Raw genomic sequence first — 15,498 nt, 5'->3', positions numbered from 1 at the left:
TAATATGTGTTGTAGTGGCCACCTGTTGTCTCCTTCGAAAGCTTGTGTGTTAGGGTGACAATGAAAGAACCCAGTAAGGTGACAAGGACAAGTGTGGGCACCCCATAACAGAAAGTGCCTTAACAAGGTATTATACAGTATTTATAAAGCTGCAGAACTAAAAAATATTGAAAATGACTGTTAAAATGATATATTTATGTTAAAGCCGATATCAGATTTAATTGATTAAGTTCACATATACTTAAAAAAGAAGTCCCACTTCGATTTCAACTTCAATCCAAGTGTCTGCTTGAATACTGGCACTTTCACAATGAGTCCATACCTACAGGAGGGGGATTATAGGGGGGTGTCTATATCATTTATTTGTCCAATCACAGGTGGGGTGTGTGCTGGATTAGGCTGCACTGTCATGCAGGGGTGCCTGGTTTACAAAACTGGCTGAACAGAATTATACTTCTCATTTACATCTACCATGTACACTTCCAGTACATGAACACACAAGCACTGTGTATATAACTGTACCTGCTATGTTGGCTTTTAAGTTATTACTTTACTAGTAATAAATTAAGTGTATAATCACTCATTCAGCCGCTCAAACCCGGACACTCTAAAGATAAAGCAATGATATTAAGAAAAACAGTCAACAAGTGAAGTATTTTTTAATATTGCATATAACAGAAGAGTGTACATTGTTATTTACTGCAACAAAAAATATTAAAAATGAGTTATGTCCCGCACAATTTCATTGCAGTGATATACAATACTGTATTCAATTTCAGTCTTTACACATATTTTATACAATCTTGTTCATAGCACAAAACACAGACAGTGATCAAACGAAATATCAATATTTTCAGACATTTAGGTTCACATTTTGCAAGTTCACAGAGTTTTATATTTTCTGCATTTATGTGGGTGCCATATACCAGACAGTGCACAGACCTATGTATAAGTTCCTGCACCAGAGGAGCTAGAAATCAAATGTGCCTAGCTCACTCAAATAAGTAAACAGACATACATAGTTTAATTTCTATTTGGTCAGAACCTGATTAACCAATGTGTTTGGATGGTGAGAGGGGAAAACAGAGCTCTAAAGCCTTGTACACACGGTCGGAGAATCCGTCGGAATGCGTCTTATCGGACCGTGTCGTCGGATAATCCCACTGTGTGTGGTATGCATCGGACTGATTCCGTCCGACCCAATTTTCCAACATGTTGGAAATATTTTCCGACCAACTGGTTTGATCGGACATACTCCGATCATGTGTAGAGAATTTTGATTGGACCAAGTGCCACGCATGCTCAGATCAAATTCCTACATCAAAGCTATTGGCTACTAGCCTGAATGTAGTCCCATCGCAACAAAATTACGTCATCACGTTCTGAATGATCGGATTTTTCGACAACTTAGTCCGACTGTGTGTATGCAACAGTTTCGGACAAGATCCAACGGGCAAAATCCGACGAATTTGGTTGGCAGAATGTCCGACCGTGTGTACAGGGGCTTACAGGAGACGAGCATATAGGTGACTATATTAGGGATGGGTTTTAGGGGGTTAAGTGTTTTGGTTTAGTTTTATGGTTAAAGAGAAACTGGAAACTCTGGCCAAAATAAGATAAGCAAAAGGCAACGGCTTACTTATCAATTCTGCCCGTGGTCTCCCTGCAGAAGATCTTTCCCCATTATTAACTTACCACATCTTGTTCTGCACTGTGTCTATACGTGGAGGCAGCCATCTTGGTAGAGCAGAGCTTTGCTTCCTCACATCAGAGCCTCTAGCAAAAAGAACAGCAAGCAGCACAGTGCCTTCATTTATATACTGCAGCTACACAGCCATGAGGCACAGGAGGACCTAGGCATCTTCACATACCAAGAAGTGCACTTTTATTTTTCAGGAGGAACTCTTTTTCAGTTCAGGAATTCAGGTACACATTATGTTTTCAGAAAGTTCATGGGTAATGCAGTGAGGTTGAAGGTTACAAGTTGAAATCTAGCTAAGGGTTAGAATAAAGTGACTGTAACGGTTGTTTTATGTTTGGTTGTTAAATACTAAACATGTTATTTTTACCTGCTCTGTGCAATAATTTTGCACAGAGCAGCCCAAATCCTCTTCTTCTGGGGTCCCCTGCAAGTGCTGTCCATTACTCCTGCCTAAAGGCAGGCTTCAGTCTTAAGATCAACCAAAGATTAAAGTTAGGGTTGGGTGATTCAAGAAAGGCTTTTCATTTTTTTTTTCTCTGTGCCAAATACTACCAGGTGCCAGTTTCTTGGAGATAATCATTCTACAACCTCTGTTGTCCATAAGGTGGCCAGTGTGGTGGAGCTCATAAACAGAGAATCAGGCTAGCATTCCAGAATCTCCCAGAATAAGGGTCTGTAATAATTCACATGCTGGAAAGAACGCCAACAATCCAAAATGCAGTCTTGCTCGTCTCAGCGTTTTGAGGTTAAAGTAAGTGTTGAGGAGACCCGGAAGATCTGCGGGAGCATATTGCTCAGCTGATAAAACATTTCCTCCGAGATATTCTGTGAAAATAAAGTGACATCATTCATATGTTTAGCAGGATGCATCAAGATCCAAGTGATTTAAAACAGAACCAAAATAATATTTTTGTAGTTTTGGTTAGTCTAAAGAAGCTTTAGAATCTGTCAGGTTTTTATCTGTCTGTGCCCCTGCTAGTCTCACGAGGACAGGGGATCTCTAAAATTTCACAGTTTTCTTCTAATGGGGACACCTGTACTGGGAAAAAGTAGAATTTCCACACACTTTAGAGAGATTTCTTTTTTTCTTCCTGTGGTGTCTCCAGGACAGAAAGTGTGGTAAACTTCAAAAATAGGAACACAAATAGTAGAAGATAAATATTAAAATATTCAAGTAGGATGTGCTGGATCCAAAAGCAATGGACTGACTAGGCAAATCTCAAAGCATACAAGGGCCATCAAAAGGCACCCTGAAGGGATGTAAGGAAGTGTAGAAGAAAAGTGCTACACCAATGGTTTAGGGGACCAAAAAGGTCATTTATTATCTTAAAATGTTCATGAATACACTCCAATATGTTTTGGGGGGTTATAGCATACCACCTTTAATGCCTACTGTCAGGAAGATCAAGCCAGCCCACATAGCTGGTTTCCAACGTCAGCAGTTGCTCACAGCTCAGGCCTTGCGGCATGTGCATGCCCCATCGTCGTGAATAGTGTTAATAGTGCTAATGCCGCGTACACACGTTCAGACTATCCGGCGGACAATCCGCCGTACTTTGCAGCGGAGGTCTGCCGGACTTTCCGAACGAGTGGACTTGCCCCACACACGCCCGGACTTTTCCGGCGGACAAGCCGCCGGACTATGGCGGGGGTCCGCTGGACTTTTGAAATGAACGGACTTGCCCACACACGGAGTAAAGTCTGTTAATTGTGAACGTGACTCCAGGTAGACAGGACTAGCGAAGGAAGTCAATGTCGCCGCCTCCATTGGAGAGATTGACACCTTGTGAGCCCCATTGCCTGGTATGGAATTAAACAGGAACCCCTATGCTGAAAAAACAGCGTGGGGGTCCCCCCAAAGTCCATACCAGGCCCTTATCCGAGCACGCAGCCCGGCTGGTCAGGAAAGGGGGTGGGGACGAGCGAGCACCCACCCCCCCTGAGCCATACCAGGCCGCGTGCCCTCAACATGGGGGTGCTTTGGGGAAGGGGGGCACCTTGTCCCCATGTTGATGAGGTCAAGGGCCTCTTCCCGACAACCCTGGCCGCTGGTAAGCAAACAGAACCATAGAAGAGTTAGAACAAGCTTGGTTTAATGGAGTGCAGAACATAGCACTGGAGTCTCAGTTTTCAGCCTTAAAGTGATACTAAAGCCTTGTGTTTATTATTTTTAAAGAAAAAACAAAAACAAAAAAAAAAAACATGTTCTACTTACCTGCTCTGTAAAACGTCTAATAAAGTATTTTAAAAACCTGTGTTGTGTTTTTTTATTAACACTTTTTTTTCCCCAGGTGAATCAGTAGGGGTACATAATACCCCATACTCAGGATACTGCAGGAGAGACTCGGCAGTTCGGGACTCTCCCTCCTGACAATCAAAGTCAGTTAGTCTAGAGGGGGTGGGGCAGAACTACAGCTCAGTGTCTGAATGGACACACAGAGCATTGACTCAGCTCAGGTGCCCCATAGCAAGCCGTTTGCTGTGGGGGCACTCAACAGGAGGGAGGGGCTAGGAGCACCAACAAGGGACCTGAGAAAAGGAGGATCCCGGCTGCTCTGTGCAAAATCGTTTTACAGAGCAGGTAAGTAGAACATGTTTTTTTTTTTTTTTTTTTCTTTAAAAATAATAAACACAAGGCTTTAGTATCACTTTAAGGCTGAAAACTGAGACTCCAGTTCTATGTTCTGCACTCCATTAAACCAAGCTTGTTCTAACTCTTCTATGGTTCTGTTTGCCTACCTGTTCCTGTATTGACCATGGCTTATTACCCAAATATGATTTCTGCCTGCCATTCTGGTACTTAATTCCTTGCAAGTTATTGACCCAGCCTGGCCCTAATTATGTTCCTGCCTACTGTATTGGCATTGTCTTATCCAGCTGTTGCTTACCAGATTGTTCCTATCCTCTTCTCAAGGGGTACCCCCATCTTCTGAGACCTCCAGCTACTTTATGGCGGTGCATGAGTTCCAGTGACATCATGGCATCACCATCTACTGGAACTCGTGACACTCTTTTGTCCCTTCTTCCCTACTCTTTTCCCCACTACCTAGGGCAGGGATATGCAATTAGCGGACCTCCAGTTATTACAGAACTACAGGACCCCATGAGGCATTGCAAGACTGACAGCCACGAGCATGACACCCAGAGGCAGAGGCATGAAGGGACTTGTAGTTTTGCAACAGCTGGAGGTCCACTAATTGCAAATCCCTGACCTAGGGGAACCTGGACTGGAGCAGTAGGGGAGTCAGTCCCCATAATCTCTGGCTCCACATAAAAGTATGCAACACTTACGAAGCTATAACCTACAAAATGCATTGGGGTTATCTTGGATGTTTCAAGACGACATAAAATGATCTTTTGGAATTCCAAACTATTGGTCTTGCATTTTCGCTTCTTTACCTCCAGCAGACCTGACAGGGGTTCTAATCCTTCCCTGCTACTCAGAACTAGAAAAAAAAATGTTTTTGTCTTGGGTTCCAATCTCAAATAGTCGGTCTCAGCCATGAAACAAGCAGTTACAGTGTTGACTACTTCAATGTCCAGATGACTTATGACTAAAGAGAAGGGTTAACAATTATTGCAGGCTCCTCATTTTTTTTCCTCTGTGAATGCAGACGGCCAGCCATGTAAATACTTGTCATTGTTTCAGGCTGCTTGGAATGACACTTCCTGTTAATATAGATGATCTCACCAGACAAAGAAATAAAGCCACATTCTGAGAGAGAAATTTCCTTTTCATCTTCGTCACAGTGTCGCCTGCTCGTGATTTAATGAGCGCTTTGGGAACATAAACGTCAGGCAGCTCCCTCCAGCCAACTGCCCGGCACTCATACAGTCTAATTGTTTTTTATATATCGAACAAATACTTATTGTATTTAAGGTTCTGCTTGCCTTTGAGAAAAGCAGCTGGGACGTGACACATTACGGTGCTTAACCTGGTTTGCTAAAGGGAACTCAAATCCAAAAACTTTTAAGAATATACATGTTAAAGTGTTCAGTTTAAAGACATGAATTATGAACAAAGCATATCCTTTTATAGTGTGGACTTGTCTCAGTTAGGAGCACTAAATGTTAATTTCAGTCTACTGCTTTGTTCGTCTGCCATCAGTATGAATCACTTCTGACAAGTATTCCTGACACCAGGAGAAAAATGGTGACAGGGGAACAGATTGAGAGCCTCAGCTCTGTCCCTATGAGCTGTGTGGAGGGGGTGTGTCTCTTCCCTCCAATCAGCTCTCAGAGATCTCCTTGCTGAGCTCTGTAGAGTGTAAATTTTAGCTTTCCGCCCACTTTTTTCTGAACTCTAAGGCCCCTTTCACACTGAGGCGTTTTCAGGCGCTACAGAGCTAAAAATAGCGTCTGTATAGCACCCATCCTTCCTTTGCATCCTCCAGCTGTCTGACTGGCCTTGTCACAATGCACACAGGAGTCACAGAATGCGGCACAGAGCTCTGTAGGGAGGGCACAGGTATACCATCACTTCAGAGCGCATGCACTGGTGATGTTACTGGCTGCGTGCAGTGTGAATATCTCCTAAACGTGATTTAGAAGATAGTCACAGTACCTACAGGTAAGCCTTATTATAGGCTTACCTATAGGTTCAAGTTTACAAAAAGGGTTTACTTCCATCTTCAGAAACATAGTATGATGACCGCTATGCCCTTTCAGATATCTTGCATAGCAGTGATCTTTAAAATCTTATTCAGACTACATCACATGCTCTCAGGAAAGGTGATACTGCTTTCCCTGCACTCTTGCAACAGGAAAGTCACATGATGTAAAGTGTAGAAGACATTAGATCCCGATTCTCATTATGTGTTGACTTGCTGAAAATGGGGTCCATGTGAGGTAGCCCAGACAGCACACCTTGGAACTTTGTTATTAGGACTTTTGGAGCCATGCACCATGATATTTTTTTCTCTAAACCAAAAGAAGCTAGAATAGCAGTAGGTATGGTCCAACCTAAGCCAGCATTTTCCACAATGTGTTCCCGAAGATGCCAACCACTGGTTAAAAAAAAAAAAAGTCTGAAGCTGCAGAAAACAAAAGTGTTCTCTCTTGCTATGCCAAGTTAGCTCATTAAGGGCAACATGCGGTTAAATCTGTCACACAGATGTGCGGTTACTGGAAGATCCAACTCAACAATGGGGCCTGTGTATATGGCCAGGTAACAGGAGATATAAAGGCTGAATACAGGTGAATTTGACCCATTCACTAGAGACAGACAACGTAAGCATTGTTGGAGCAAGTGTGGGCATCTAGTTTCAGCTTTGTTGTGGGTTATTCTTGCCACTGAACAAAATGAAAGAATTCTAGAATTCCAAAGATAAAATGCCATGTAAGAGAAAGACTAAAGGAGAGGCAAGGCATGGTCCATCTCAAAGCAATGCAAAAGGATAAGGATATCTGATGGTATCATATATTTGTATGTAAAGAAATAAACCACATGGGAATAATCAGTTTCTATTTGGGTAAAAAAAGGAGGACAATGACTGATGGAATGAAGAGACGCAAAGACATACCGTATGTAGGACTATGCACCAACCAGCGTTTAGGTGTGGTCAGTTTAGCTGCATTTAGATAAAATAGAGGTGTAACGTCCCATCTATTTGCAAATGTATGCAACAAAAGCACCCGGTTTTTAATTTAAATGGTATAAATCTTTTAAGAATTTTTATACCGACAACTTGTATTGCTCAGAACACTGCCCTGTCCATGTGCATCTTTCCTGTGCTAGCTATATAATGAATTGAGTGGCTGCCATTTTAACTTCTTTGAGGGCTAGCAGGGAGCATGAGTTTTGCTGACTGCAGAGCTATAAGTCTGACTTAGCAGTGGGCATTTAAGACCTCTGCATAGAGAGCATTGCTTCCACAAAGAGGGCAATGGTCCTTCTCTGCAGCATGCTGGCAGGGGACATACGTTTTCTAGTTCAGGTTGTGGCTGCTTTCAGAGAAGATATTGCACCATGTTTTAATGAAACTTATATATAGATACCGGTATATATTATAGATAGGTATAGATATTGTAGTGGTTTAATTCTGGAATGTCCTAGTGTGATATCAACAGGAATCCAGATTATGCCCCATTCTGAGGTATTGAATGAACGTATCGACAAGGGGCTTTGGAAACCTGTATTGTATATTGACTAATATTTTCATGACATTGCATATCGTATTCTGTATGCATATTTCTTATAAATCATGGGACACAGAGCCATAGTAGTTACTATGTGGGTTATAGGCCACCTTCAAGTGATGGACACTGGCATACCCTAAATTAAAAAGTGCCCCCCCCCCTATATAACCCCTCTCACTGGTGGGAGTACCTCCGTTTTTTTGCCAGTGTCTAAGGTGTTGGTCACGAGTAAAGATGTGCTGTGCTAAGCTCCTCTGGAGCAATCCTTGCTGGGGCTAGCCATGCTGACCACATCCATTCACAGTGTCTCTTTTGGCCAAATTGAATGGTATCCGGGCCTCGTATCCGAAGAAACAAGGTTTTGCCTGTAAATGCTTCTCTTTTTAGAGAGCTGGACCCCGGGATCCAGTACTTTTTGGTAGTAAGGCCATAAACTTACTAGCAGAGGTCACAGTCACATAGTAAGGTTGAATAAAGACACCAGTCCATCCAGTTCAACCTGAGTGAGTGTCTACAATTGTCCCTATCCCTGTACATTGGTCCCTACCCTCAAGGAGCCCACAACCCAAAGGTGCCCATTCATATACTAGGGCCAATTTTGGACAGAAGCCAATTAACCTGCCTGCATGTCTTTGGACTGTAGGAGGAAATCGGAGTACCTGGAGGAAAGCCACAGGCACAGGGAGAACATGCGACCCTTTTTACTGCTAGGTGAGAGTGCTAACCACTACACCACTGTGCCGCCCCTGTGGTGCTGTTACAGGTCCAGGATAGTGGGTTTCCTGAGGATCTCCAGCTCCTGAAGGTTTAACGGAATCCACTGTGAAGGGTGAAGATTTGGTCTGTTGGTTTACCACAGAAAACCCTGTGGCGGGAAAGGTAAGTGGGATTTTCTAAGAATTTTTTTGAATTTTCTTATGAATGTCTCCTTTAAGATCAGTAAGTATTTTTCTTTTAAATGTGCTTCTCCAGTGCCAGGGGCATCTGCCTCCAGGCAGTCACAACGGCCTCCACCATCCGGATTCAAGAGGTATACCTCAGGGTCCCAGGGTCAAAAGACCCGGGGGGAGGTAACCCACAAAACAAAATACTAAAGCCTTGTGAAAAGGCACCCCCGCTCCCTCGAGTGGGGGGGGGGGGGGGGCGCTTGTACAGTTTAATCTCGTTTTCTCAGATCAAAATGTTCCCAGAGATCCAGTGAAAAGAAGTCTCTCTTTCTAGCTTTGGATCATCTATTGTCTCAAACAGTGATATCAGTGGTCCCCTTGGTAGAGCAAGGATTAGGGTTTTTCAAACCTTTTTTACGGCTCCAAAATCATATGGGCATGTCGGACCCATTTTAGATCTCAAAAGATCTAAACCAGGTTTGAATATCCGTTCTTTTCAGATGGAGTTAATCCGATCAGTAGTCTCCTTCCTACAAGGGGGAGAACTTCTGGCGTCAAACGACATCAAGGATGCTCTTTTCCATGTGCCGTTTCTTCCCCACTCACCAGAAATTTACGCTTCATGGTAGAAAATCTTCATGTTCAGTTTGCAGCTCTGCCTTTCGGTCTAGCTACTCCACCTCAAGTGTTTACAAAGGTCCTGGCTCCTTCTTTAGCCATGGTAATGACTCAAGGTACAACAATACTAGCTTATTTAGATCTTCTCTTCATAGATCAATTCGGTAGCCTGCTTAATCCAAACTTTGGTCACCGCAGTTAGCTACATGGAATACCTAGGTTGGATTCTCATAACCTTGGATTCTGTATAACCCACATAGTAACTACTATGGCTCTGTGTCCCATGATGTACTTCAAAGAAAAGGATTTTACAGCTAAGCTGTTATAAAAATTCTATTTTTCCTAATTTGTTACAGTGTCTTATCCAGGCCTCTGTTTTATTTATAAAAAAAAAAAAAAAAAAAAAAAAAGAAAAAGTTATTTGAATGGTTGTAATTCTTTGTTTTCTTAAAACAATATACATTATTGGACACAGTACACAAAATAAAAACATGTTATGGTATTACACAGAGTGGCTCCGAACCTCATCTTTTGGGGTCTCCCACCGATGATCTTGACTCCTCCTTTTCTGCGTTTGCCCTCTAATGGCCTTTTTGCCTTTAGAACCATTTTAAAAGCATTTAGTTGATTTAAACTGAAAGTTCAGTTAGGCTTTATTAGCAAAGAATACAGGACCTAGCTTCTATGCAAAATGGGGCTTATTAGAACCCTGTCAGAGTCCAAAAAAACACTGCTGAAAATTCCTTGCAAAAGAATAGTTCTCATACTCTCCTCTCAGGCAGCCCATGTCTCCTATCTTCCTCTGTTCCAGTGCTGCATCCTTCATTGGGCTCTGGCATTCAGCCCTTCAACACTGACCCCTATTTTACTAGAAGGCATAACAGTGATGTAGTGGTCAGAGGACAGAACCACAGCATGCAGGGGGAACATAGGCATCTAATACTCCTGGAAGTGTTGAATGCTGAAGACTCTAAAGGAGGCGTCATTGCTAAAACAGAGTGAAGATAGGAGACATGGCCTTCTGGAGACATGAGTGTAAGGCCTGATTCACACCTATGCATTTTTAGTGCTTTTTGCAGATTTGCACTACAGTCCATTCAACATGGTTTCCTATGGAACACGCTCTGTAATGCAAATCTGCAAAATGCGCTAAAAATGCATAGGTGTGAATCAGGCCTAATACCACGTATATTGCAGGGACCTTTTAGCAGGATTTTTTTGGTAACCTGGAAGGGTTTCCAAACGATTTATTTCTAGTTTTTTTTTGCAGTGGCGAAGGGTTAAAGACCGCCAGAGTTTTTGTGCTGTCAGTGTCCCTACTGTGAAGATTTACCCTCTTTTTTCTTCTGTTACCCACTGTAATCGGGACAAATGGTGAGAGAAAATCCAAAAGTCTGAGTTGTCACCAGAACATGAATAGAGAGGAAATCTTCCAATAGGGCCACTTGCTGAGCTGACAAATGTTTAAACTAAATGCCTAAATTAGTCAAGAGAGAGGCAAAGAACACACAACAGAGGGTTCCATAGTGTCACTACACAGTAGAAGACTTTGCAGTAAATACACAGAAGCCAATTATGCATTACCTGTGGTACAAGAAATTGCACTGTCCTAGATACCCCTCCATCCCAGGAAACCATTTCCATCATGAAACCTGCAAAAAATCAAAAAACAAAATCCTGACTTAGTCTCAAGCAGTGTTGATCAATCAGCATATACAAACTAGGCCTAATCTACAACAATTAATATAAGTTTCAGTCGTTGAGATTTCATTCATTTTGGTTAACTGTATCTGGCCACTGCAGGGAATGTGTTAAAAGGCCCATTACATTCCCCTGGCACTCTGTTGTCTGCCAAGTGTGTGAAAAATGACTGAATGTGGACCATCTATTCTTGAGCAAAGGCTCAATTCTCACCACTCGCTGTTTTCATGTCTGTCTAGGTTATCCTTGTACAATTTCCGGTCTTTACCAACAGCAATATCATGTAAAGGCTTATGTAGGCACTATAAAGTTTGTAAATCTACAAGGACATTGCAGCTGTACAACCAATACAAATGTGTCCACGTCACCTAGGCAGCAACATGGATACCCAAAGTGAAGAGGGACTTGGGACATATAGATTTTCTTTTTTCAAACTAGCATAGCAATAAATTGGGGGTGGGGGGTAACCATGCCTAGAGTTCAAGTGTTACTAAACCCACAACAGTAAAATCAGTCTGTATATGCAGCATAGCATGCTTGATATACTCACTGTGCAACTTAAGCGGTTAATCCTCTGCATTGCGTAAAAAGGCCATTTTATCCTGTATGCATAGATCCTTCCCTCCCTGCACTGTCTATCTGGGGAAGGCCAGCTAACACAGGCAGGGTAGCTGGCCTGTACATGCCCAGTTGTGTCTTTAATGCCGTAGAGAATATATGTTGTTGAGCTGAACTACCCAGGCCACATTATATTAACATCACACATGTAGGCGTGTATACAGGCTGCAGTGGAAATCTCCTCCTACCTGAACTCTCATCACTGGAGAAAATGTGCAATTGATCACTGACCATGGTATCAGCCAAAAAGGTATATAGTGGCAATATTTTAATGTAAAAAGATGATTTTGTAAGCTGTGGGCACCGTGGGGGGGATTAACTATTTTTGGATTACTGGGTTTAGTAACACTTTCAGCTTTAAAGGATAAGTTCACCTTGGGGAACATGTAACATGTTCCCAGTGCTGCAGCCGCATCCTGCTGCCCCCTCTACCTGTGGTAGCAGTACAGGGAGAAGTTCCCCATATTAGCGGTCACTATTTGTAAAAAAGTGCGGCCATGCGGGGCTCCGCCCACACAACTGCATCATTCATACACACAGCTTTGTGTATCTGAATGAACTACAAGCTCCGACACCCTTAGAAGCTGCTGGCTTGTAGTTCTAAATGAACTGCCACGGCACTGTGGAGCGATGTAGTAGTTCATGGAGTCTTCTTGTCAATGAGTATCGGCTTGTCTCCAAGGGATGTATGGGTACAAAGATGTACTGACAGACCTGCATGGCATTAGCGGTCTGTTGATTGCTTTACATGCTAATATTACAAAAAAATAATAAAGGCACAAATGATGTGCGTTTATTATTTTTTTGTAGAAAGGTGAACTTATCCTTTAATAAACAGAGCACAGACATTACAGCAGCCTCATTTGACCCAGCACATTTATATCGAATACGTGCGCAGGAAAGCTCGAGGAGCCGCAAATACTGGCAGAATGTCACTGCCGACGAGAGACGTGAGTTTTATCAAACAGGTTATGAAAACGATCCAATCTTTTTTTTCCCATCCAAGTTAGAACGTGAATATTCAATCGACTTGGAGCCCACGCACTGATTGTACATTGGAACAATGGGATCCAGAGACGTGTGTAGAGGGGAATGCCATAAAATGTCAAGACCTGCCTTACCTTTGACACACTTAAACACCAGTTCGGCCCTCTTCAGACACCACGGTATAGTCATTTCCTAGAAGGACAGAAGAAATGCAGTCAGGAAGTGTTTGTATTATGATCATTAGGTGCTGAGGGCGTGCTGGGAATTTATACAGCACGATTGTCACACTATATGTGTCCGTGCAAAGGATTTCTAACTTAACAACTCCACCTCGTGTCGGCATTGAACATAAGACCCTGATGAGAATAGGAGGGAGAACATGATTGGCTGCAATGGGCAACAAGAAAGGTTCTTCCTATGGACACATTCAATCAAAAAGTGTTTCAACTACAAAGTTTAACAGAGACATCTTCATTACTTCATTGAAAGAGAACCTACAGTATTTTAAAGCTTTAACTACACCCTCATTAAATATCTCTATTTAGCACTCACACTATATCATATCTACTCTACTCTACTCTCTTTGTAGTAATCGGTTATGTGTTGCTCTCTCTTTGTCTCTTAATGTGTATTGCTCCTAATATCTACCTATCCATAGGCCTATCTACAGTTGTGCTCAAAAGTTTACATACCCTGGCTGAATTTATGATTTCTTGGCCATTTTTTGGAGAATATGAATAACACAAAAAAACATTTTTTTCACTCATGGTTAGTGTTTGGCTGAAGCCAATCAACTGTTTACAATTTTCAATCATAATCACAATAGAAACTTCCCAAATTACCCTGTTCTAAAGTTTACATGCCCTAGTGATTTTGGCCTGATAACATGCACACACGTTGACACAAAGGGGTCTGAAAGGCTATTAAAAGGTAAACATCCTCACCTGTGATCTTTTTGTTTGTAATTAGTGTATGTGTATATAAAAAGGTCAATGAGTTTCTGGACTCCCGACAGACCCTTGCATCTTTCATCCAGTGCTGCACTGACATTTCTGGATTCGGAGTCATGGGGGGAAGCAAAAGAATTGTCATAGGCTCTGCGGGAAAAGGTAGTTGAACTGTATACATTAGGAATATGATATAAAAAGATATCCAAGGAACTGCGAATGCCAATCAGCAGTGTTCAAACTTTAATCAGAAGTGGAAAATTAGGGGTTCTGTTGAAATGAAACCATGGTCAGGTAGACCAACTAAAATTTCAGCCAGAAAAATTGTTCGGTATGCAAAGAAAAACCAACAAATAACTTCAGGTGAAATACAGGACTCTCTGAAAACATGTGGTGTGGCTGTTTCAAGATGCACAATAAAGGAGGGCACTTGAAGAAAGATGGGCTGCATGGTCAGTTGCCAGAAGAAAGCCATTACTACGCAAATGCCACAAAGTATCCCACTTACAATACGCCAAACAGCACAGAGACAGGTCTCAAACCTTCTGGCACAAAGTCATTTAGAGTGATGAGACCAAAATTTAGCATTTGGACCACAACCATAAACACTACATTTGAAGAGGAGTCAACAAGGCCTATGATGAAAGGTACACTATTCCTACTGTGAAACATGGAGGTGGATCACTGATATTTTGGGGATGTGTGAGCTACAAAAGACATAGAAAATTTGGTCAAAATTGATGGCAAGATGAATGCAGCATGTTATCAAAAAATACTGGAGGAATGTACTTGGACATTCCAACATGACAATGATCCAAAACACAAGGCCAGGTAGACCTGTCCAGAACCTTCACAGAATAAAGTGAAGGTTCTGGAGTGACCATCTCAGTCTCCTGACCTTAATATAATTGAGCCACTCTGGGGAGATCTCAAATGTGCAGTTCATGCAAGACAGCCCAAGAATTTCTAGGAACTAGAGGCTTTTTGCCAAGAGGAATAGGCAGCTTTACCATCTGAGAAGATAAAGACTTCAAGCTGACATTAATGTTAAAGGGGGCAATACACAGTAATAAGAACTGGAGTATGTAAACTTTTGATCGGGTCATTTGGGTAGTTTCTGTTGTGATGATGATTTAAAGAGTAAAACACAGTTGATTAATAACTGGCCTCAGCCAAACACTAACCACGCGTGAAAGAAATGTTTGTGTTATCATTCATATTCTCTGAAAAATGGCCAAGAAATCAAATTCTGCTAGGGTATGTAAACGTATGTGCACAACTGTATATATGACTCCCACTTTCTATCTCCCAGGAGTGCCTAGGCACCCTCAAATCAGGAAGTGCATCACCATTTTTCAGAAGGAATTCAAGACAAAAAAGGTGCTTTAAGGTTATTGCCTAAGCACAATTATATGATCATTTTCCCTATAACATAATCTTCAAGTTCTGAGTTCAGTTACACTTTACCAGGCTTGCTGTAACTGCTAAACATCTGCAATATGAGGTTTGGGACCCTGGAAATGGTAATCTGCATTCCACGTTTGACAGGTAGGGTGACCACGCGTCCTGGATTGCCTGGGCCAGTCCCGCATTTTGGAGGTCTGTCCTGGGTACCTTCATTCTGGGACAATACAGTGGGGATCCGAGCTGTCATTGGAGATTAAGCTGTATGTCAGCCCGTAGTGGAACTGTAACCGACACTGAGCATCTGACAGCCCTGCCCAGGACATGCCCTCCGCTAACACCACCTCTCCCCAGCCCTCCCACTGTATGACACCAGTCACAGCCCGCCGCTCTCATCCTCTGCCCACCAGGTTCTGGTGCCATCCACCCCCGTGTGTGTGTTTGTGTGGCAGTGCAGCACAGCTGAGCCCTCCGTTTCCATGTAAGCTGCTACTGC

The 15,498-nt window shown here is 42.5% G+C and overlaps 1 protein-coding gene across 3 annotated transcripts in view; it reads right to left on the bottom strand.

The window, feature by feature from the left end:
- Positions 1 to 642: 642 nt before the first annotated feature.
- The window catches only part of FERRY3 (FERRY endosomal RAB5 effector complex subunit 3), a 119,438-nt gene continuing 104,582 nt past the window's right edge, over positions 643 to 15,498 (bottom strand). For all 3 annotated transcript variants that reach the window (XM_077468504.1, XM_077468503.1, XM_077468505.1), the window contains 3 exons: positions 12,786 to 12,843; positions 10,930 to 10,997; positions 643 to 2,527 (listed from right to left, as the gene is read on the bottom strand). In XM_077468504.1, coding sequence (XP_077324630.1) covers positions 2,435 to 2,527; positions 10,930 to 10,997; positions 12,786 to 12,843 — 219 coding nt within the window. In that variant the 3' untranslated portion in view covers positions 643 to 2,434. The remainder of the gene's footprint in view (positions 2,528 to 10,929; positions 10,998 to 12,785; positions 12,844 to 15,498) is intronic.

This window comes from Lithobates pipiens, unplaced genomic scaffold (genome assembly GCF_037356315.1).
Source record: "Lithobates pipiens isolate NorthernLeopardFrog02 unplaced genomic scaffold, aLitPip1_a1.2 Scaffold_8, whole genome shotgun sequence".
In the NCBI taxonomy this organism is placed as follows: Eukaryota; Metazoa; Chordata; class Amphibia; order Anura; family Ranidae; genus Lithobates; species Lithobates pipiens.
The sequence above is the reverse complement of the archived record's forward strand: the minus strand, read 5'-3'. Positions and strand labels throughout refer to the sequence as shown.